This window comes from Athene cunicularia (assembly GCF_003259725.1).
Source record: "Athene cunicularia isolate RWA chromosome 8 unlocalized genomic scaffold, athCun1 chr8_part1, whole genome shotgun sequence".
NCBI lineage: Eukaryota > Metazoa > Chordata > Aves > Strigiformes > Strigidae > Athene > Athene cunicularia.
The window spans coordinates 20,735,268-20,759,904 of NW_020799109.1; the positions used below are offsets into that span (position 1 = coordinate 20,735,268).

The 24,637-nt window shown below is 38.7% G+C and overlaps 1 protein-coding gene across 1 annotated transcript in view; it reads right to left on the reverse strand.

The window, feature by feature from the left end:
* PLPPR5 (phospholipid phosphatase related 5) overlaps positions 1-24,637 on the reverse strand; it is a 122,079-nt gene that overhangs the window by 58,809 nt on the left and 38,633 nt on the right. The window contains exon 2 of the mRNA XM_026854280.1: positions 6,112-6,186. Coding sequence (XP_026710081.1) covers positions 6,112-6,186 — 75 coding nt within the window. The remainder of the gene's footprint in view (positions 1-6,111; positions 6,187-24,637) is intronic.

Genomic DNA, 24,637 nt, shown 5'->3' on the forward strand with positions numbered 1-24,637 from the left:
CCACCCCCAATTTTTTAAAAGGGAAATAAAGAGGACCAGGGAACTACAGGCCAGTCAATCTCACCTCTGTCTCCGGCAAGATCATGGAGCGGATCCTCCTGGTAAATATGCACATGGAAAATAAGGAGGTGATGGTGAGAGCCAGCATGGCTTCACTAAGGACAAATCGTACCTGACCAATTTGGTGGCCTTCTACGACAAAGTTACAGCACTGGTGGATAAGGGAAGATCAACTGATATCATCTACCTGGACTTGTGCAAAGCAGTTGACAATGTCCTTCTTGACGTCCTTGACTCTAAATTGGAGAGACATGGGTTTGATGGATGGACCACTCAGTGGATAATGAATTGGCTGGATGGTCGCACTCAAAGAGTTGTGGTCAAAGGCTCGATGTCCCAGTGGAGAGCAGTGACAAGTGGCATTCTTCAGGGGTTGGTGTTGGGACCAGCTCTGTTTAACATCTTTGTTGGTGACATGGACAGTGGGATTGAGTGCACCCTCAGCAAGTTCACTGACAGCACCAAGCTGTGTGATGAAGTTGACACACTGGAGGGAAGGGATAGCATCCAGAGGGACCTGGACAGTCTGGAGAGGTGGGTGTGGGCAAACCTCATGAAGTTCAACAAGGCCAAGTGCAAGGTCTTGAGTGGATTGAGAGCATCCCTGCAGAGAAGGACTTGGGAGTAGTAGTAGATGGAAAACTTGACTGTGAGCCAGCAACGTGCAGAGCCCAGAACATCACAGCTCAGAAACCCAACTGCATCCTGTGCTGCATCAAGAGAAGTGTGGCCAGCAGGCTGAGGGAGGGGATTCTCCACTCTCATGAGACCCCACCTGGAGTCCTGTGTCCAGCTCTGGAGCCCCTAACATAAGAAGGACGTGGAGCTGCTAAAGTGGCTCCAGAGGTGTCCACAAAGGTGATCAGGGGGCTGGAGCACCTCCCCTGTGAGGACAGGCTGAGAGAGTTGGGGTTGTTCAGCCTGGAGAAGAGAAGGCTCTGGCCTTCCAGTGCTTAAAGGGGGCTACAGGAAAGATGGGGAGGGGCTCTTTATCACGGAGTGCAGCGATAGGATGAGGGGTAATGGTTTTAAACAGAAAGAGGGGAGATTTAGATTAGATATGAGGAAGAAATTCTTTCTTGTGAGGGTGATGAGACACTGGCACAGGTTGCCCAGAGAAGCTGTGGCTGCCCCTTCCCTGGCAGTGTTCAAGGCCAGGTTGGACGGGGCTTTGACCAACCTGGGCTAGTGGAAGGTGTCCCTGCCCATGGCAGGGGGTTGGAACTAGATGATCTTTAAGGTCCTTTCCAATCCAAAACATTCTATGACTCTATGTTTAGCAAAAGTTTGCATCTGGTGGTACTAAGTAGTTACAAGATTAGTACAGTTAGATTCAGAGTAGTTAAGACTGAGTCCAGCAGGCATTTTTGGCAGCTAACTGCCAAGTATAAAGTATCTCCATTAAAGACAGATAACTGATGTTACCTCACAGTGGTTACCTAGATGGATGTTTCCAGTATACATGTTAGAAAAAGATACTCCACTAAACAACAAATGAGTTAAAACATCTCAGAGAAAGCAGAAATAAAATATATTTTATGTAAGAATCTACAAATAAGGGAAAACTTGGGTCAAAAGAAAATCGAACAACACTCTTGGACAATAATTGGCCTTTGGAATCTAAATTTATGGTCTGTCATAATAGCTACATGAGTTGGTACTGCTGGAGAAAATAACTTCTGATACTGCATGGCTTTGAGGAGATTAATCTCAAAATCTGATGCTTACATCAACTTCTTTAATGGAAAAGGTACTAGCAGGAAAGCAATAAAAAAATCTGCAGCAATATAACATAAGAATTTATTACCTGATACAGAAAACCAAATATAAAAGAGACTGTGTAAATGATGTCCTGAACCAAAAGAAGCTCTTGACAGCAGTAGCATATAACACATTTGCACAGCTCAAGTTCTGCCATGCAGATTCAGTTTTTGAGTTTTCAAAGTCTGATAGAATTTACATTTTTTCCTTCAGCTTGGGTGGTCAGATACAAACTCTTAGTTCCATCCACTAGGATCAACAGATAAAAAGAGGTTCATCTCTTTGAATTAGACTAATGAAAGTATCTGGAACAGATGACAAAATACCCAGGTGTATCTTTTCTATCATTTGTGTATTGAAGGGGACAGAGTCTTTCGGAAAGGTTGACAGTAGTAGCTTACAAGACTTCTGTGGAGAAAAGCTGACATTTTGAAAGGCACAGAGTTTAGTATCACCAGAAGAATGAAATCTGCAGGGACCCTGGTTTTCTTACCACAGAAAGTTTCTGTACATCTTAACTGTTTAGATAATTTCTCTCCCAAGGTTAGAAATAAGTTAGGACAAAAAATCCACTAAATATTGCTAGAAAGGCCAAAAGCACAGAAACTAGCTCTACCAAACAAATTATCTCCTGATATAACATTACTTCTTAGCACACTTGAGCCTATGCTTGAGAGCAAGCCCTAAGAAGTGCAGAAAACCTTATTCTGCCTTGTAGCATTCCTCTAATGTAAATCGTTCTGATCTCCACCTTTTCTTTTGCTCCTAAGCTGCAGGCTACTCATGAAAAAGTCATATTTTTCTGAAGAGAGTGAAACAGAATCTGCCTAACACGTATGTAACTATATTCCCTGCTGTAACTTCCAACATGCACCCTCACATCTCTTTCCAGGGCTAAGGTACTTACTCTTCATATAGCTTTAGCTGTGCTGCTCCACACTGTGCTGCCTCTGCTTACCTCCTAGCCAGGAGCGCTGCACCAAGCCCTGTCTGAGGGCTTACTCCCTGCTTCCCAGCCACTCTAGAGCTCAGGAGAAAGTGCTGCCAGGACATCAGTGGCATGGAGACCAACAGCATCTCAGACACACATCTGAGAAGCATGCTAGGACTTGCATACTGTCCTGTGTCATACCCTGTATCCCATTTACATCTGCTCAAATGCTCAAGTCAATAAAGGCTGACATTTCCAGGAAAGCAGATTTTTTTCTGTGTCCTGTGAAAAATAAACCCTTGAAATACAGGCTGGCAAAGCCACACACAGCCACTGTGCCTCTACAAATAAAGAATTTCTCTGACAGATTGCCCAGTCCTAGAAACTTTGGAGACACATCAGGTCTCTACAGACAATCACCACCAAATGGAAGTCACTGCTATTGCCACTGGCACTAGCTTCTGCTCCCACTTAGCAGTATAGAGGACTTGGTTTTGTGCCTGTATGGCTGTAGATACTTGAATCCTTACCTGATACCTTCTTTTGTTCTCCAGCTGCAGCCTAAGTGTAAGCACAATTGTTGCCTTATCATGTCTTTTATGTATGTGAGTGGACTAATTTCTTCTGCTAGAGAAGTGAGGAACATACACAAGGCTTTTAAAGGAAGGCTGGGAAAGCTCACAGACCTTTTCTTCACCCAAATACCTAAACCCGAGTCCTTAAATATTGCATACTTCTTTTATCCAGTTGCTTTAAAAAAATAATTACAGCTGTTACAACATTTGGATCAACTTTTGATCTTGGAGAACAATGATAATAAAAAGTGATTATAGAATACAGTACTGCTACAATGTATCTGTTGTCTTCTATCTGTGTATCTTATCAACTGTGGGTGTAGAATTGTTATTCAGATTTTACAAATAACGAGCTGGAAGTTGAATAAGGCTAAGTGATTCCCCCCAACATTCAGGAACAGAAATCATGTCTTCTGATCCCCATCTACAGCTCTAGCTGCTCTGTACCTTCTCTCTCATGACTTCCACAACATAAACCTATATAACAGTATCATGACATCATCAGTTTTGCCATTAGATTTGATGATACAGGGGTCATGAATCTTGATGCTGTCTCAGTGTGACACAGCACAGGCAAGAAACGTCTGTGGATCTGCAGTGATTTGTGTTACAGTGTGTCACAAACATTACTTGAAAACAGTGAACATAAATTTCCAAGTTACAAAACCAGCTGAAATGATGTGACAGAAATAATGCCAGACAATTAAGCAATTTTTTATCCACATGGAAGCAACTTCCAAAATGTACTGATAAAAAACCACTATAATTTAAAAGGCAAATAAGAAAGACTCCATGGAGGATGAAAATTTCTTTGGGAAAGGTCACTTAAGTCATAATGTTTACACCATTAAAAATTTTTCCTTGGCATGTTGCTATGTATCTCCCTCAATTTATGACACACACACCCCTCTCCATTTATCAGATGTCTCTAAATGTATCACAGAACAAGCTAAGCATCCTACAGCAACCAAAGCACTGGTTTCCCAGTACCAGTGTGAGGTAAGGAGATGGGTACCAAGACAGAGAGAATCTTCTCCTCAACTTTTTCTTCTGAAGTCCAATACTAAGTACCACTGAAACCCCTGGAAAAACTGCTACCAAAAGATTGCCTAGAATCCAGGCATAACAATGCTCAATTGCCTCTGCAGTAAAGCCCAAGCAGCATTTTCAATATGGCACACGAGATCTGTGGTTGAGCAGAAAACTGAATGTAGATCTCTCACTCTCCCTCAGCTTGAGCGATGTCTAACTGAAGATGTTCTACTCTGATCTGCAGTCCACAGAATCCAATGATCCCAGTGTGCACAAGTAAGTCAAGAAAGATTGTGCCCAAAATATAGCTTAATCGTCTCCCTCAGGGGTCCTCATATCAAATCAGCTGGTAATCCTGGAAGAATCATCAGGATTTTTCATTATAATTAGCGTGCATTAAAAGATAAGCAAGATGGTGCCTGAATTTTATATGTGATCCAAATGTTTTGGATGTAGAAATGCCTTAAGAGAAATGGAGCAAAACCTCTGCTGATATAAATGGACACAGCTACCCTAAACTGAGTTTTCAGTGTAAAACCTGCCCTATGAAGAAGTTACGTTCTCCTTCACACTGTACTGGGTTCCACAAGTTACATGTTGCTAGATAATAACATATCTGGTACAATGTAGTTTGGTCCTTTCTCTAGAAGTGAGCTTGCACCTAACCAGCAGTGGGACATTTCCACAGCACAGGCCTTGCATGCCTGCAGTGTAGTGCACTTACACCTAAATGCTAGCACGGCTGACTACAGGGACCAAGGGGCTGTCCCTGCCAGCCTCACATACTCGAGTGCAATGAGTGTGCCCCTGGCCACACATGGCTATGGCTGTGCAGCACCCTTATCCATACCCCTCTGGATCTAACCCTGGCTAAGCTAGGTTTAGCATCATTAGGTTAACAGTGGGGATGTAGCCACAGCAGCCAGGTGCTCCAAAATCCCTGCAGGCAGCAAGTTCTGCTGAGTTCATGGTGAGGCTGAAGTGAGCCACCTTAAAGTCAGATCAAATACAGCCAAATAGATCTATACTGTGCTGCAGCTCCAGCTGCAGAGCAGACATAACTGGTGTCAGTTCTGCTATGAGCATGATCTACAAGCATCAAAGAAAAAGAATTGTTTATAGTGCCTCAGCAAGAACAGTCTCAAAAATAAAAGCAAAAGAAATGCAAAATGGTTTAGATGGTGCTTAAGTTACTCAATATGCATTATTCCTAAATGTCTCCTGTTCCTGGCAGACTGAACAAACGTGAACAACTGAATTACTTTCTGTTCCACTGTTCCCTATCTTTAAAATTAAAATAATATATTTACTCTCCAATGTAAGGTGGCTTAAGACTGATGAACAAAAAGAATTCTTGACTGATGGAGTATTATTACAAAGATTTAACCACCAACACTGGTATGGATCCAGCTCGGAGGTACTTCACTCTTCTGGATTCTGGAACTTCAGAACATCACATTCAATTTAAATGAAATCACAGGCATAGAGACTCCCATTCTCTCTCATGAAAGAACTGGGGAAAAAAAAAACAACCAACCAAACAAAAAAAAACCACAACAAAAAAACCCCAACAGTATGGGGACAGAAATTTTATTCACAGCTGTCATAAGTGATTGCCAACCAGCAGATAGCAGTCCATGTTGAGATAAACATAAATATGTTGGTAAAATACAAATCTGTTTCTGCTGAGAGTGTTTTCTTAAGAAGAAATACACCCAAGAACTTAGCAATACATCTACAGTATTTTCTTACCTCAACTAATATGAAGCATGGCGATGTCATGTAGCTTCTCTGAGACTCATGCCTGCTGTTTGAAATCATGTTCACCTGTGAATGAAACATATCGTGTCCCTCTGTCAGAAGCTAGCATTGTTCAGAATAATATGCCCACAGCAGACTATAAAAGGCCTGCTTAAAACACAGATTTGTACCAAAATAAGAAATAGTGAAAATTGCAACAGTGAAGAGTTCATATACACTCCTTTATTCCAGCATGAAAGAGCTTCAAGTTACTTTAGATTTTACTACTTTGTTAAATTGATTCCAGCCATTTTTGTTCTAAATAACAGTATCTAACAAAGATTTTTACTTAAAATTCTTTTAATTATATCCCTGCAGACTTTAACAAAACAAATCATTTGTCACTTTTCAGTAGAGCTTTTCTAATTCTATTGGCTTCAAAATAACTTAAGCATGTTCTTAAGAGTTTATACAAGAGGGCTTTGCTGAAGGGGCATTAGTTGAAGGTTTAAAAGTTTTAAAAATTAAAATTGTAATCTACCAAGCTTCTACAGAAGCATGGGAACGCAGGACTAGAAAGAACTACCAAGCTGTGAAGTTGTGTCTTGCAATCACAGGACAGTAGATTTCTGGTTCTGAAGGATCCACAGAATATTTATTCATGACACCATGGCTACAAAAACTTTCCTAGTCCCTTTCAAAAAAATTAAGATTTGTTGTTAAAAATAAAACAAACCAAAAAAGCAATAGCCTCCTGGAAGAAACACCTGAACTACTAATCTCTGTCATAGGAAACAGAGCAGAAAACAATGCACTGTGAATGTAACGATCCTAGGAATAAGCCCATGACTGGTATAGTAAATTGACTATAATCTCCAGAGGAATTAGCACCTTCAGGAGTTAGAAAACTTCTAAATGCTGGGCAGCCCCTCTAGATTGCTTTCCTCTTCCTTAAAAAAAAACCCAAAGCACAATACTTTTGCTTTGATTATTTAATTTTTAAAACTCTATAGTTTTAAAAGCTTCTCTCTGGGCTCTTCCTAAAAGATACTGATATAGTCCTTTAGCCCTGTTCTGTTTTCCTCAGCTATGCCCCTTCCTGTTCTTCACTGCTGTCTCATCATTCACTCCTTTTTTTTAGTTTCTCCCTCCAGTCTTCTTGTGTTGCCCCTCCAGTTTTTCTTTATCCTTTTCACATACTCCCTTTTCCTCATTCAGCTTTTCTCATGTAGCACATCTTCCAACATCTTGCATCTCCTTCTCTTCCAGGGCCTCCCAAACCCATCTTTGATTCCCTTTCTTTCTCTGATGCTGTAAGCTGTAGCTGACTTTTCTCTTTCTCTCCTGTGCCCTGCCTGTGTATGTGCATATTTCATAGAGGGCTTGTGGCTCAACAGTCCAGGAGGCAGCACACTAAAGTGAAGAGAAAGCAGATGCTTCCACGCCCTAGCAGAAAAACAAACTCTGGTGTGTGTGTGTGTGTGTGTGTATGTGTGTGTGTGTGTGTGTGTGCAGCCTGGTTCCCAGCAACTGAGCATCTTTGATGCCCTCCTCCCCTTGTGAAGGTGGCTGAGGGAGTCTGACACTGTGCCTCCCTCCGAATCATGAGAAATGAGGAAACCATGAGACTTGTGCATGCACCTGCTGGGATGTCCCTGGGAGCTATGAGCTTTTCAGCTAGGATCCTGTCACTCTGGGCACTTTTAGCCCAGTCTTTGGTGCTATCAACCACAGCAGTGGTTATCTGCCTTCAGCTTCTGTTTACCCAAAGCAATGAACAAGAAAATGCTTCATAAGCAAGCAGTATGGCATATGTTCTTGAAATCTCTCACAGATTGTTAAAGGATTAACTCATTTATCAAACAAATAGAAAATCTGCTGTTGATCAATTTACTTGTATGCATCCAGGGCCAAACTCTGTTGTTCATATTCTATTTGAATCCTCATTCAAGCAAAAGTCCCAGAGACTCCTTAACACTCAGTTATACAGTTACATAACACAACCATTAATGTTGCATACGGAAATGTGCATGCACAGCTACTGCACATTGGGTCTACAGGCTCAACACCAATATAACAGTTATTTATTATTTATTGAGAGCTAATGGTACACTGAAGAAAAGAGAACAAGCTCTGAGCATTAAGGACCAATATATATGGCTGCTCTTCAGCTGTTACCTCAAGAACAAAAGGATTCACCTTCTCCAGCATAGCATCACAGGAGAGACATGCTCTTGTTAATGTTGCATAAGTACTGCAGATAGGTGCCTGCCAATCTCTAAAGCTCTCAGTGCACCAAAATGGGGATGAACTGTAGAGCCTGAGGTGTGTCCCAGAATTTTCTTTTCCATAACATGGAGATGGACACTGGTTAGAGCCTGTTTTACACAGAATAAAAACATACCATATGTGAAATTGCCTCTCCAGAGGTTGCTGCTATGAGTTTGGAGGATGATGAGTGAGCCTGAATGAGGCATCAAGAAGCCATCTGTGAGGGCATGGCTGAAATGTTACAAGCAAGCATCCTTATAAATAGCTCTTGGTAAAGAACTAGTTCTGTTTTAGTAACATGAAGTCTTTTTATGTAACTAGTTACTAGGCAGCCTATGATACAGTTTCTCTGGCAGTACCCCACTGTATGTGTTAGGCAGTCTGCCTCCCTCCAGCTGCTGTTCTGGGGGTATGCCTAACATCAGCCTACAGGATCACTCTCCAGACAAGCCTACCCCTGCCACATGACATCACCAATCTGCCTCACTGCTAGACTAGGCAGTCATGTTCACATCTGTGCTCTCTGTGGTTTTGGAAGACAGATTGCAAGAACACACCTCCAGGAGGAGCTCTGGACAACAGCGTTTGACAGTGGTTGGTTATGAGCCACAGGTGAATTTCAAACTTGACAGCTGTAGGCTGAACATCCTCAGTTTATACAGTTGTCACAAACATGCTGTCAGTGTTTCTGATCCCATTTGGATCAAAATCCATTCAATTTACAAGAAGCCTCAGCACTGCTCCTCAACATGAGAGAACTGCATTCATGTTTCTAGGGGGGGTGGGTTTTTTAACTTTTAGCTACCATGTAAAGAGGGTAGTAGTTTGGCAGCAAAACTATGGCCAAAACTGTAGAATATTTTTACAAAAAACAATCACTGTCCTGCATTTTGCTGGGAAATAAATACTACAGGCAATTTCTAGGCATGCCTACTGGCTCAGATACTTCAGGTTCACAGGAAGACCTCCTCTTTGGATGTGACAACAGCAATGAGCTCTGGGAAACCCTAAACAACTTGTAATGTAAAAAAATATGCCCAGAGTTTAAGCACTTCCAACATTACTCAGAAACAGAAGAGGAAGTACTTGGGCTCACAGCTTGAATATGACTTCAAGTGATTACTTAATACCACATCTCTGCCAGAGCCACAAAATGATCTCAAATATACTTAGTTTTGAAAGGGAGTCCCCTAATCTTCTCACTATTTTGCTACTTGCATTATCCACAGTTGCCATTGGTATGACTGTCTTCTGGCACGTCACTTTTTTAGTGAAAGCCAGGGTGAAGGCAATTTGAGAGCTTGTTGCTGCCCCTCTTCCATAGCTTGTTATACAAGTGCCAAGCAAGACACTACTGTATCATTACAAGATATCTGTTTCCCTGTAACTTAGGCTTCAGCTAGAAATACAAATGGTATATTTTATTTCATTTGTGTCTTTCCATTTATGGGTGAAGTTCACCTACACCAAGGAAAAAGTACTTATCAATAATTCAGGAGATGTAAAGATATGCTCTGAACTAAAAAAAATCTACTAAAATGCAAATAAAGCTCACTAGAACTATTTGTAGCACTTATACTCCCCAGTGTGGTAAAAATGTAGTGGCTTGACAGAAGGTGAACAGAGAATGTGTCTGGAGAATGTTGAATTTGACAAGAAAACAGGAAAATAAGGTCACTGTGCTATGAGGAAAACAAATCTTCATGATAGGAAACCATTTTTACATGCCAAATCTATACAGTCTTCATAGAGGTAACAGAGAATGGAGAAGATGATAACATTTTAATGATGAAAAAGAGAAAGAAAAACAATTAAAATACTTTCCTCTGAGATACTGACATCTATATCATCTGTATCATTTGTATTGCTCTATTTGTCATCATTATCTATAAGAAAGGAGAATGTGCTTCATGAATGTAAAGCATGAGAACTTAGAGTCTGAGGGCTAAAGGATATTTATATACAGTTTGCTCATTTTTCACAAGATGAACCACTGGGGAGTCTCTGGAAGGTCTAGATTCTCTGCCCAGGTTAATAATCAACACACTGCAACACAAAAATTGGTCTGGGCATGGCAGGACAGTCCAAAATTTTCTCCTAGTTCTTGTACCAACTAGTTAGTGAACTAGTTAGTTGTGAAGGTGGCTAAGAATTCAGTCAACCATTTCATCTCAAGTTAGTTCACTGTTTCAAATTGTTCACTATTTTGTCTCTGCAGATGGTCAGACTGAGAGTTTCTGCACCACACAGTGGACTTGCCTTGATGAGCATAAGGGCACAACCCTGATATCCAGCTACACAAGAATTATAGTTACAGAGCAAACTTGAGGAATTTCATCCTTACAACTTAAATTTCATAGCTCTTGTCACCACTGAACTTCTTTGGGGTAAAAAACCCTGCTTTTAAAAGTTAATTTTTACAGTAGTTGATACTCTACTCATAAAAAATATTGTTAGTGAAGATTTTCCTTTTTATTTTTACCTATGTTCCAGCTACCTCTCTGCTCCATGCATATGCACAGAGACAGCTGCTATTTCAAACTCTACTCAGGCTTTCACAGATAGTGATGTCTCTGTTCTTATATCAGAAAGAATTCTTACACGATCTAAAGCTTTAGCTTCTCTAAGGCTGGGAAAAATCATCAAAGAAAAATATTGTCATAACTTGAGCCATATTCATGGTTGAAATACTAAAATGTATATTCAGAACAATCTTCAGAAAAATACAGTTCATTATGTTTTCCTCATTTTCACACTATTCTTCCTCTTCCTCCATGAAGATTTCACTTACATTTTAAGGTTTGGTGCTGTAATTAAAAGTCTCTTTTCCCTGATGCTAATGCTAGTGTTGACCTTGGGGTGTGAGGAGAGGACAGACAAAGCAATGGGAAGCTAACTCCAACTCTATGAGCAGCAAAGGAGTGCTTTGAGTAACTGACAGAACAGAGATGAGACTGGTATCTAATGTAACCTGAACATCAAACCAAACTATAGAGTATCAGAGAATTAATCTTCAGATAGGAGTGATAAAATGGAGAATTTTGTGTACTAATGTGTATACCTTTTTCATGTAAAATGCTAGGGAGTTTATTCTCAGCCAAGTATGTAACATTTTTAAAAATTGTTTTTCCCCTATAAAAATACTGTAAAATGAAAAAAAAAAAAAAAAAGAAAGAAAAAAAAAAAAAAGAATTATGATCCTTTCAGGCTCTAGATCTGCCCGAGTAAGAAAAGTAAACCATTAGAGCCAATTCTCCCCAGTAGGAGAGAGAACGTATGTCTTACGTACGCAACAGGAAAAAGGAACAGAGGAACAGATGTAACACAGCTCATACTGACAGTAAAGATGCTGGGCAAGAAATTACAGTTTAAGATAACTTGGACACAGATCATACAGATCAAAGTCAACATTTTCATGTATACTCAAAAGAAAAGTGTGAAGCCAAAGAAATCTAAACTGTGCAAGAATAGGTTGCTATCAGCTGAGAGACACAAGAGAACAATTGCAAATCACCCTGATGGAAGCAGGAAAAGGCACTCTTGGCTGCTTTTGCTACCTGAAAATTCATGAGTGCCACTGACTGGTGAACCTTAGTAATGAACTCAAAATGCTCTTTCCCTCTGAGGCCCAGGGCAGTTGCTCACTGTGCCACTTCCTACCAATAATCTTCCACCTCACAAGTGTATTAATCCATAGCCAACAAAGTCCCTGTAGCATCTGTTGGGTTGTCAGTGATTGCCAATGGACGGCAACATTTAGGTCAAGAGTAAATGAAATGTATGTTTATCACCAGATTGGAGGCAGTGCAACATATACCAACACAATATTTTCCCCAGTGATTTCCACATATGTTGCACAAATGTCTTTTGTTTCGTCATTCTTTTATGGCCTTCTGATGGGTGTACATTTGTGGTGATATTGAGAGCTAAACTGTGCTCTCCTGTCTTCAACTTAAATGAAATGAGTTTTTAAAAAACTGTAAAACAGTTGAAAGAGTATTGAGAGACAATCTTTTACCATGAAAGATGAAAGCTAGGAACCAGAGAAATCATATCCCTCTCTTTCTTAGATTACTCATTATCTGAAGATTAACATTAGGAGGACCTGGAAGCCTGTCAAACACCAAATCAAAAGCTCCCACAGGAGTTTAAATCATAAAAAGTGTTATCAGCAAGAAGAGGATTCACTGGATTATGGTTGTAGTGACAGGATTAAGTTTTGCCCAATAAACTGCATTATCAGAAGTAACAAGGTCATTTTTATGTTAAGAAGATGAGAGAAGAATGCACTTGTTTTGCAAGCAGGCAAAATAATATGGGATTAACCACTAAAATAATTTCATAAAATTGCTTCATTTGTGAAATCATGGCAAATCTTAATCCTTTCGATTTGTATTTCAAAAAAGACCCTGGTGGATTGTAGAGGCAAAATCCTGGTGCAGACACAGGTGTGACAACAACCCTCTGCTGTAACAACAGGAAGCCCTTTCCACTCAGAAGGTACCTACAAAGATGCGTTTCCACAGTCAGGCAGCTGAATATGGGAATCTCTGCAGAGATGCTCACTAAAATAGTTAGTACAGTGTAACTGTCTGGAATAATTCCTCATATAGATCTTGGAATAGCTTATTATCTTCATTTTTCTCTCTGTTTTAGAACCAAAATATCCAAACATGTGGAATGTTTTAAACAGCTAGTCTCACTCTGCAGCTTGCTCTGAAGTCAGGAGTAGATTTACCAGACAAGGCAAAATCAGCTGCAGCCCTATGTATTTATTACCAATGGTCAGTGAGGTACAAATTACACAGGCCATGCAATGGGGCAGCAGTCTTGAGTCCTAAAAGTTCTGAACAAATAATTCACGAATAAAACATGATTATGTGAATTTAAACTTTTTGGTTTTTATTTTTTTAGTTGCACACTGATGACAATAGAATTACTGCTGCCAAGAGTTCCTCACAGTCAAGGCTGTTAGTGCCGTGGAGGAGGTGGGTGAGTCAAGCTTGCTTGATGCATCCATGATTGTACCTACATGATAAGCATCTTTTGTCCCACAATTCATTTCCTCATTCAATGCTCATTTGAGTATTTAGAGTCCCTGAAGTACTTCATGGCCAGCCACACTTTCTCTATTCACTTTCCAGTTTGCCACACAGGACCTGCAGGGACATTTGTGCATTGCTTATTTCAGCTCTGGGACTGACCAGTCACAGTCACTATCAACGATGGATGTGGAGTCAGCCTACCATAAGTGATGGACATTGACCTATCTGTCACAGAGTCTCATGTGGAATCAGATGCGACATAGCTGCTGATAAAACTTACCCAGCTGATCAATGTGCTTTCTGTGTGTCTCATTAACAGTATTATTAGAACAAAATAACAACAAAGTAAGTGAGGTCATATTGTGATTTCCTAAAATGTATTCAGTAATGACATTTCTCTCCTCTTTTTTAAATTCTTCTTTTTGCAAAATATTCAAATTTTGAGTTATGCTGATTAGTATTGAGTAGATGTAAATATCAAGCATTATTGTTTCTGTTACAAGGATCAATTCCACCTTGTATTAATTAAAAGTTAGCTCACACACCAGCCTGTGAAATTTGCTATATCTAAATATTTTTTGTCAGAAAAAATCAACTGCTCTAATGTTCACCAAGGTATATACAAAGAAGAAGCAGAAGTCTCTACAGTCACATGTATATCAAAACTAATTTGTATTTAATAATAGCTGCATCTTAAGTTGCCTTGAACTGCTGACCTGCAGAGTTCCTGATGGCGATTTTTGGGAAGCTGGGCTGATCACACTGTAATGTGTTTCTTCCTGGCCTTTAGCTGATGCTTTTCTTTAAACTGTATCTTAAAATACATTAAGTACTTTCCTCATGTGACTGTCTAAGCAAATTCTGCATTCCCAAAAAGATGTGACGCAACTACAGATGGGAGTGGGCATCATTCTTCTTTTTCAAAATCAAATAGATGCACCATATCACTAGTGTGAGTCTCTATGACACTGCAACAATCTGTCTCTCAGTTATTTTTCATTTAGACAAATTTGATGGAGGTTGACAAGTATAAATACCTATATGCTATTTCTTCAGGTTCCACTTATTTGTTCTATTTCCTTCTGGCCAAATAAACTCAGTTCATTTCAGCTCATATAAGACTAAAACCTGGCGTTATTTCTGCTGAGATAAAATTCACTGACAGTTCTCAGCTTCTGCACAAGACCTAATTTGTGCATAATAATATGTGTAAAAAGCTGCAACTAAACTTCAAAGAATTTAAGCATGATAATCATCTTTATACTTCATTAAAATGGTAATAACATAATTTTTCTGCATAATTGTAAAGTTCCCAGTTAGCTTATATATAATTTTTTTCTTCTTCATAACCTCTGTTCACTAAAAAAAATTACAGTTAAATATGTTAAAGAAAAAAAAAAGAAAGAAAAAATGAGTTTTGTTTTGTTTTGTTTTGTTTTCACAGGGGAAATCAAAGCACAGACCTGTAAGAGAAGGGGTATGAGTTTATTGGCTGTGTTCTGGGCTTGCCTAAATACCAAAACACTGCCCACACTGGCCACCTAAGTACATATGCTGAATCCTACAGGCTCCTCAAATAAATTTACAGATTTCAAAATAAAAGTGAAATAGGACCTCTATGTTGTGTTTGCATATTTTAGTGATAAATTATATACTTCTTATTTGGGCAACTGAGATACCTCACAAAGGCTGGGTGTGAACTGCAGGATTTGCTGTCTACTAAATAACAATATGTTCACAGGAGTATATAGCCATACTATAACTTAAGGCCAAGTAAACAGAAAAATATAACTTCAGCATGTGTATGTGAGGTTCATCACAAACATCATAAACAGTCCTATCCATGAAAGATTCATTTTCTAAATATGTCATTGCAGCCAGTGATTCAGAAGTAGAACACTTCCATCTGGCAACAGATGGTCAAGATGCAACTTATTTGTAGGATAGTCTTTTGCTAAAAGAACTAGTGCTCTCCACAATCTGTATAATCAGATAAGCAGCTTCTTTCCAGTACTACTGACATGAGAAATCACACCAGCATCTTATCTCGCAAGATCAACCAACCCTGTACACACCTACATCCCTACTTAAGTATTAAGCATCCTTCTATATATCATAGTCACTTCTGCACTTCACTCCTGATTACGTGGTTGATAACAAGCATGTTACATAGGTAACACCAGTGTAGTTTCCCTAACATGTTAGGGTGCTCTGAATCGATGTAACATTCAATCATATGTTGTGCTGAGCTTATGGAGCTTTTCTTAGAGGTGCTTGCAGCTTCCTAGTAGCATTGGCTGAAGGTTTGCAAAGCCATCCCCTCAGACTGAACCTACTGTTTTTAATCACTTGCACAAGGCAGCAGTATCTGTGGGAGTAACAGATGGTTGCTAACAAAGTTGCTTTATCCTATTTCCTCCCTCACCATCCCAGATATGTGTTACTCATTGCTGTCTTTCTTCTCTAAAGGTTTTGGGAAGAATATTCCAAAGCTCAGCACATCCTAAACAATCATTCAGTATTTACTTTTTGTAGCAATCCAACAGATTCTGTTTCATGATAACTGGGGAAAAAAAAAAAAAAAAAGAGGGTTATTTGCACGAAATGAGTTGTTCCTTAGGAGTTGTTCACTCAGCTTTAAGAAAAAGGGCTCAGACATCAGCACTAGTGGAGAGCTATGAGTCATCAGATAAGAAAATTCAGCTCCCATTTTTATGTGATATGGTAAACAAGAAAAGCACTGCAGAATTAATTCAGTGCTTGCTTTGGTCACAGAATCTGAAGTGACTGTTGCCATGGGTACATAGAATCAAGTTTTTAAGGGGGATTTAAGGACATAACAGAGGAGAAAAGACAGCATGGAAGATTCAAGAACTGTGGATCCCTGAAGAAAATGAGGATCTGAAACACACAGACACAGAAAAGAAATGCAGCCATTCATGCCATGAAGACAAGGTAAGAGAAAAGAGAGCCAGCTGAAAGATCAAGGTGGAGAAATAAAGAGAAGAAGACACACCAAGGGGACATGAAGAGGAGCTAGCTCCATAAGAAAAGAGGAAGGGACAATGAAAATAAGCACTGGATCATGAAGACAATGAATTGCATTATACAGAAGATTATGAAAGAGATCAGAAAAGGACAAAAATAATGGATAAAGAAATAACAGATGGGAAATAAGAGACAAAGCCCATTTGCAACATGAAAAACAGATATGTATGGATGATTAGGAATTTTCGTTAAAGAGTCAATGAGCAAGTCATCAGAGCTGATCTGGAGGAAAGAAAGATATGTGGTGTGTCAGGAACAAGAATACATGTCCTGAACTGCAAAAAGTCATTATGGGAGAACAGAAGAATCCACTAATCCTACCTGCTGAAAAATGCCACTGCAAAATTCCATTAGGAACAGGATCAAAGATCTGCTAGCTGGGAAAGACAGGCTTATGTGGTCTTTAATGGAATTCTTCCAGCCCCAAGAGAAGGAAATTGTATGAAATACAAGTTCAAATAAACTGGGAGATGATTCAATGTCTAATCTTAGAAGGAAGGTTTTAAGTTTCTTGGCCACTCAATAAAAGAGGTTTTTCTGAAGGGAGGACTTTTTTAAGGAAGGGACACTAAGAAGAAACAAAAGACAATATTAAAGAAAACATCAGGTGAGTCAGTGACATAGCTACAAAAATCTGGCTTTAAAAAAAAAAAATAGTTTAAAAAAATACAGTAATCAACACCTGAAATACATGTGCATAAAGGAAAAGAACCTCTAGAGGGAAATCATGTTGAAATAGCAGTTGTGACTAGGATAGCAGCAACAAAAAGAACTTGCTGGGCAGGAAAGGGATATAAATCTAAGTATAGTGAGATGTCATTTCACAGTAAAGATGTGACAGACTAGAAAGAAATAAGAAGAGCTACTGTGGATGAAACAGAATCTAGGTGGGTTAAAATCAGTGTGTAAAAGCAGTCCTACTGAGTAGCGCCAAAACTGCGTGAATCACCACAACTGCCTGGTTGGATCTTTGTTGTGAGATCAGTTGCAGAAAATGTCCATGTAAGTGTTCTTACCTCAAGGCACTCACTAGAAAATATAAGGTTACCTGTTCTTCAGTGAAAGCTTAGCTCCAGAATAGCTTTCAGCTTGAGAAGCACAGTCTGGCCTTTCTTTATCTTGCTATTATAGTGTTAAGGAATGAATCACTAAGAAAAGAAATATATTGTTTCAGAAAGGTTTTTGGAATTTCTACATTCTTGTGGAAGCTAAAGCTGTGAAAGGGTTCCCAAAAGAGTTTAGATTAATTTACTGAGGACATGATCGGTTTTTAAATATAATGATCCAGATGAACCTTCAGATTATAAATCACTAAATTCAGGATGTCTTTTGAAGGGAAGGACCATTAAGACATACTCTTGACTTCTACTTTTTCCTTCAGCATCCTTTAATGGTCACAGTCAGAAACAAGAGACAGGCTAGATGGCCTTCTGTTCTGACTCAGTGTGCCTCTGCTTTGAGTTTGGGATCGAAACATGCCTTTGTAATGGAACAAGAATAAGAACATTTACATCCCTGTTACTGAGTGCCTGATTTCTTTATCCTATGGAGTGTGGATAGGGACACAGTGATCAATGAGTCTTCATTCCATGACCCTTTTGCAGACAAAGAGCCAGAGGGCTTAATTTGATACTGGTAAAAAACCCACACTCTTAGAGAAAAGAAGACTTGAGAGCTGAAAGCCTGGAAGTTACAGTCTCATCCATGGCTTCTTTCAGGACTTTACTGCATGAAGTGACAGTGCAGTCTAAAGGGATGTAATTCATGAAAGTGATTAAAAAACAAAGTTCATGTGCACTGGAAAAAAAGTAATGCTAGCCTACTGTTTAGACTAGATGTCTTTCTTTTTCCATAAAAGACATGCTGAAAAAAACTGTTTCTAACAATTGTCAATAAACATTTTATTTCCCCAGCAGTGTGTTATCTTTTGTTTATGAGAAGATTGCTGCTGTACAATTTACCGCATGAAACAATCTTTTCCTACAGGAAGCTTACACTGTACATACGAAGAGTAAGGCTCTCTTGCTATCAAAAATAGGTTCTTTTGCTTTCCACAACTGTCAAATAATCTAAGACAGATTAAAAGAAATCATTGCTACTAGAACATGCTAATATTATTAAAACACCCCTTTTCCTTTTGAAGAACTGTGTATGTTTCCTTCACAGTCAACAGATTTTCAAGCATTTAGGTCAAACGTTTCAACTGGTTGAGACCTGTTGGAAAGCATCTTGCAAATGTCTTATGTACTATGTGAGTTTCTTTGTGATAATTAATGTGGCAGTGCCATGTGGCTTTATTGCAGTTTCTAAAGAAGTTGCATAATTAGTAATATTCATTAAAGTTTCAGTAATACTCCAAATCCATTAGCTGCTGTTTAGGCAGATAGGGAAAGATAGTCACTGGTGTAAATGGCTTGTAATTTAAAATCAGTAACAACGAATAATGGAAAAACAAAGGTGTAGGCTCAGATTATCATACTGTCCACACTTATAAGGAAAAATATTGAGCCGAAGTATTTTTTAAGTATTTAGGTTAGCTAACAAAGACTGCTGGGACAATGGCAGTACTTGAAAATGTGCAATGACCTATATTCATTTGAATGAACCACTGAAAGCTTTAGCATCCTCTGGAAGAACAACTGTGTGGGCAAAGGGGGATGCAACCTAAAATGACTTCTGCACAATTAAGCACACAGTTCATAATTTAGCACACACTGTGAAAACTGACCTTTCAAAAAGTTGTTGACTATGGATATAGCCGTGATTCATCTTCAGTTTAGCTACAGCTATGATTTATACTACTAGGCTTCTGGCTAGCTTCCCTGAAAGAAATGCATAAATGGTAAACACCACATAGTAAAAAAGGGTGCAAATGCATACCACTGTCTCAGAGAGTCACAATTTTTTCTAGGTTTTTCTTTTCACTTTCATTAATATAGTGTCTGTTCATGAGGCCCAGATGCTATTGCAATAAAACCAGTACAAGAGATAGCTGGAAAAACAGATTAGCATCTTGCTGCATATCTTTAAAAAGAATGTATTGTGAATACACTGTTTTCAAGATAGGCAGCAGTAGTAATAATAGAACAGGCAAAGACTACCTGACACTGAAATCTGACACTGACATTTGAAGGATAACTTAAATTGTGATATTTTAAAGATTCTGGAAGAGAGCATAAGAATTTATTTTTGCTATTCCCTGCTCTTTCCAAGCTCAAATAAAAAAAAAAAAAAAAAAAAAGGAAGAGGAAGAAAAGTAATGATCCTTCCTGTTTCTGTTGAAATGAACTGGACTTTTGGTCTTAATGCACAGAAAAACAAATTTCAACATCCTGCTATTTTCTGAACAGATTTGTGCCTTTACTTTGGTGATATCACTTTGTATACTTTTGTGCATAATTTCAAATACTTGGTGATAAAACTTCTTGAGACATAATTTATAGCTTTTAAAAAATGGCCTTTGAAGCTGTTAACACTGGTGTCATCCAGACTTACGAGTTAGCGAAGTGTCAGCTTAAGGTGTCCTGGACACCTGCTTGTTATTTATATATATGATGAATTTTAAAGTTTGTTTGCAAGATAAGAGAAGGAAGAAACTCTTGCAAGACTTTCTTGCTCTACCTATATATCTGCTTCTGTCAATTCATAGTGGGTAGATATTCCCATCCTCTTAAGCCTTCTATGTATGACTTCTATGCAGTGAAGCTCTCAGTCTTTATAAAGTGCTAACTTAGTGTTGTCAACGTGGACTAAAGAAAGTATATCAGAATCTTGCTTCTCTCCACTGCAAAGCTTCAGAGCTTCCTGCCCCCCAAAAGCACTGAGTCATGTTCTGGGTCTCGGCTTTCATCCTCAAACTGTTAATCACATTGGTCAAAATTGTGAAAGTCTGCTGTAAAGTCTGGGGATAAAGACACAATGGACTTTTCTACAGATTTTCACTGAAGGAAGTAGAAGTCCTCTCCAGTCAAGTTGAAGGCTATGAAAGAACTACCACAGGAATGCTCATCCATCACCAACCTCACTAACTCCTGCCCCAAGTTCAGTAGGAGGACTGCCAGCTCCAGGATAAATCTAGGGCAGCATGAGCATGTGTAGGGTCTCTGCTTCCCTAGTACAATGCCTATCATACACAACTCACACCTGAAGGAAGCAATGAGGCAGAATGAACTGATGTCATGGGTTCTGAAAAAAATAATTACATGGCCCACTAATCTCCTGAAAGGCCTTCAGACTCTTTGGTGATTATGGAAGTATAAGAGACAAAAGAAAACAGATGAGAACTATGCAGGTAAAAGCCATATTAATTTGCCTGGGACATTGTTGAGATCTGAAATAATGTAAGTCATGCTACTGTCTCTCTTTGAATGGCTTTAGAAAGCATTCCAAAAAGTATAAAACAAAATCATTACATTTTCTGTCATATAATTTAAAAAACAGCAGACATCTATCCTGTAAAGGATGTCAGGCGTAAAACATCAACACTACAGAATCACCAGATAAATTGATAGTACATAAAAATTAATACAGAAGTGGATCTTTGAAATCCAGTAAATCTGAGATGAATTTTTATGAGCAGTGTAGGTATAAGTTTAAGAAAAACTGTAGAGTGGAGTCCTCTCTATGTAATAGATGTAACAGAATTGATGAAGCCATTACTCCTTGCCTGCAGAACCCTGTCACAAAGCATGCCTTCACTTCCAGGTGTGATTGAGCACTCTTAACCTCCTTTATACTGAAAATCTGCCTATGTCTCATTCTTATTGGACAATATGACTGTTAGGCTAGACAGAGCTGGTCTGCTTGATTACAGCACTCAATGGCAGGACCATTTTTTTAAAAATTTATTAATTCGGAAGCACCTATATGAACATGCGTAAATAGCACCATGACAAACTATAGTCCATGATGACCATTCCTACCTGTTGCATACTCTGCAAAAATTTTCTGGTGTACCTATCTCAAGTGCTAGGAGGTTCACTGTCACTTAACATCTCATTTTGAACAACTCATAGGACTAGAAAAGTCAGAGGAAAGGAAATTAAAATCTATTTATGTGGGAATAAGTCCTGCTGACACCACTGGTCCACCAGGCTGAGCAAGTTTCTGGGTGACCTTACACTGGCTGGTCACTCATTGTGTCACTGTCTCCCCACTGGTCAATCTCTACCAGGATGTCTGTCCATTCTTTGTATAATTACTTTCTTCAAATTATCCAAAGGTACGTAAATATGCACTTGATGATTTCTAAGAATAGTGATTTTTTTCTAATGTACACAAAAGAAACCTCAGAGTAGATAGGTAGTAGAAAGCTAGTAGCAAGCTGAAGTTTATAATTCCTATAAGAAGATCCATTTGTGCTCGATTTTTATGAATGGTATACAAACACAGTCAGAAAAAAACATCACCAATGACACATAGTAGGAAATATCTCTATTAGAAAAGATTACATTGTCACTACTAGAAAATAAAATACATTGTCAAGGTTGTTTCCTTCCCAACATGTTATACCATGGTACTGTAGAAATATCTTGGGGGAGGGGCTGGCCAGAAGGGAGTTGGAAACAAATTCTGTAAAATTTTGCAGCCATACATTTCAAGTAGGCATCACTGGAAGGAAGGACACTTGTCTTAGTACTCCATGTACATGTATTTCACACATACTTAGCACCCCTCAGTTTCATTATTGAAAAACTTTTCCCAGAAAACGAAGGATAATGAATGAGGCTTAAGAAAGACTTCACACAAAATCTCAAGATCTTTTTGCTATAGCTGCATTACTGTAAATCTGTATTTTGTACTTCCATTCATTATTGTCATCTATACCTGCATCTCTTAATGTTCCCAGGTACCTTTTGTTTCCTTCTGTACGTAAACCGTGACAAAGGTAGCTCTGTTTCTCAGAGGTCTCAGTGTGGGCATACAAGTTGCTATGTTCTTCCATGACATAGGCCAAAGGCCACATGCTATTTTTCCATCAAGAGTACAGCCATCATTGTGATGTTGTGCCAGAGCTAATAGGCTGCTCAGAGACCTATCTCAAACCCAGCTCCATGTCTTTTCCTAGTTTGTCCCCATCCTATAGGGAGAACATCCCAAACATGATTATGGCAGATGAATCTGGTACAAAATCAGTACAGCATGTTTGAGTGGGGTAGGAAGATGGGTAAATAGTGGGCAGACAGGCATTTTCTGTGACAAGAATGGTACTGTATGTGTATGCAGCTTAGAGAAAAATGTAAGGGAGATGTGATACATCCATTTAGTGGAAGTCCTAAGAACTCTTAGTCTGATTTCTAATGAGAATTTTAATAATAAATGTTAGGAAAATAGTTGTTTTAACATTCATCCAAGAAACAAATAAAGTCCCCACCATACCTGCTGTCATAATCTGGGAAATGTTAGATTCTGTTCACTCTAGGACTATGGTAATGATACAGCTGGTGTTGGATGTACAACTCATTATTTCTGTGAAAATAACTTTTCTCTATCCTTATCAGAAGGAATATGCCTGTTTGGCCTATTTTTGGTCACTTTACTGAGCATTATTTAATTTAGAAAAAAATATTTCAGTTACCAGTTTAAGCTCTTCCTCTTTAAACTATCTTCTTAGATCCCATCCTGGGCATCTAGCTTGGAGAGGCGGACTCTGTTAGGTAGAAGGGCATTATAGCTGTCTAGTGCTATAGCAATACAAACCAGTGACCTCAGCAGAAATGCACTGGTTACTGGTGCATTTAATGGAATTGCTGTTTCTTTTCTACTGTCAGAGAAAAAGCTTTTGTGCAAGGAGATTTTTAGTGAATGGAGAATGAAATATGCTTTATATTTTTTTCTGATTAAATATTACTGAACACCTATTAAATATTTTCCACTTTTATAAAAAGTAACGTTCTGCACCAAATCCTACTACTTTGGAGATTTGGCCAACTGCCTTCTGTGGGACATTTTGCGTAAAGAAGCAAGGTCTGTGTGGACCAACATTTGCAACATTTCTTTGTATTTTAGCTGTCTGTAGCAATTTAGGAACATTAGAAGCACTATACAGGAAAAGATCAAAGATCTTTCCAGCTTTATATCTTTTTTGTAAACCACTACTGCTCTAGATAACATTAAACTCCAGTAATGCACTGATAGAAGGATGAACTTACTCCCATTCTGAGTGGCTGATCATTTTACACACCAAACTTCAAACATTCTTAGTGCTGCAGTCAGTGCATGCAAAGCACATACCAGTTCAATATGGAAAAGCATCATATACCCCATAAATTTAATTGAACAGTTCTACTGCAGAAAATATCTTCTGTCAACATCCACAAATAATTTGTGAGTTTAGAACTGTATATCGGAAGAAAAATCTACAGGAAAAAAAATGCAAATGTAGAGTATTTTATTTTTAAGTCCCATATATTGCCTTCCAGTACACTTTATTCCCCACTCATTAGGCCTCTGACATCAGCAAAAACATTACTGTTTACATCCTGCAAGCTTTGCATAGATTCATCCTGTTAGATGAATGCCCTTAGAAATCAGATTCCATTTTTCCAGAGAAGTTGTATCCAGTTTTGCTACAGCTGTGTGATGCTTTGTTTCCTTATTTACATACCAATCCATCACTCATTGCATACAAAAAGCATTTTGTGAGCCATACAAATACACATGTACCAGATCTCAAAAAGGTAAAGTCTGGTTTGTGACTACACTCCTACAGATTTCTGAAGACACAGCAAGGTACAGCAGTCCTTAACTATAAATACTGATCAGCATTTTATCTATGTGAGTTCTTATAATATATTTGATTCCCCAATGAATTAGAGGGCATTTCACTGCATATTTCAATCTCTTCGGTTTATTTCTTTTTAGGTTTATTTCTTTTGGTTAATTTCTTTTTATTTCAATTTTAGGTAATTAAAAATATTAAAAAGTATTGCTGTCCTTGTTAACACTAGTTATTCTTTATGCCTATTAAATTAACACGAACACAATCAGGTGCAAAGTAACACAAATATTTAGGAAGTTCCCATATGCATTAGGTACCTATGTAAACAAATTGCCTTACATGCTTTTATTGAAATTAAATGGTTGGTTCTGTTGAAGGAAAATATAGTGCCAAAACCATTTTTGAAAGGCAACTAAAGTAAGTGCTGGGGCACTGCAGAGAGCTGGGCTGGGGA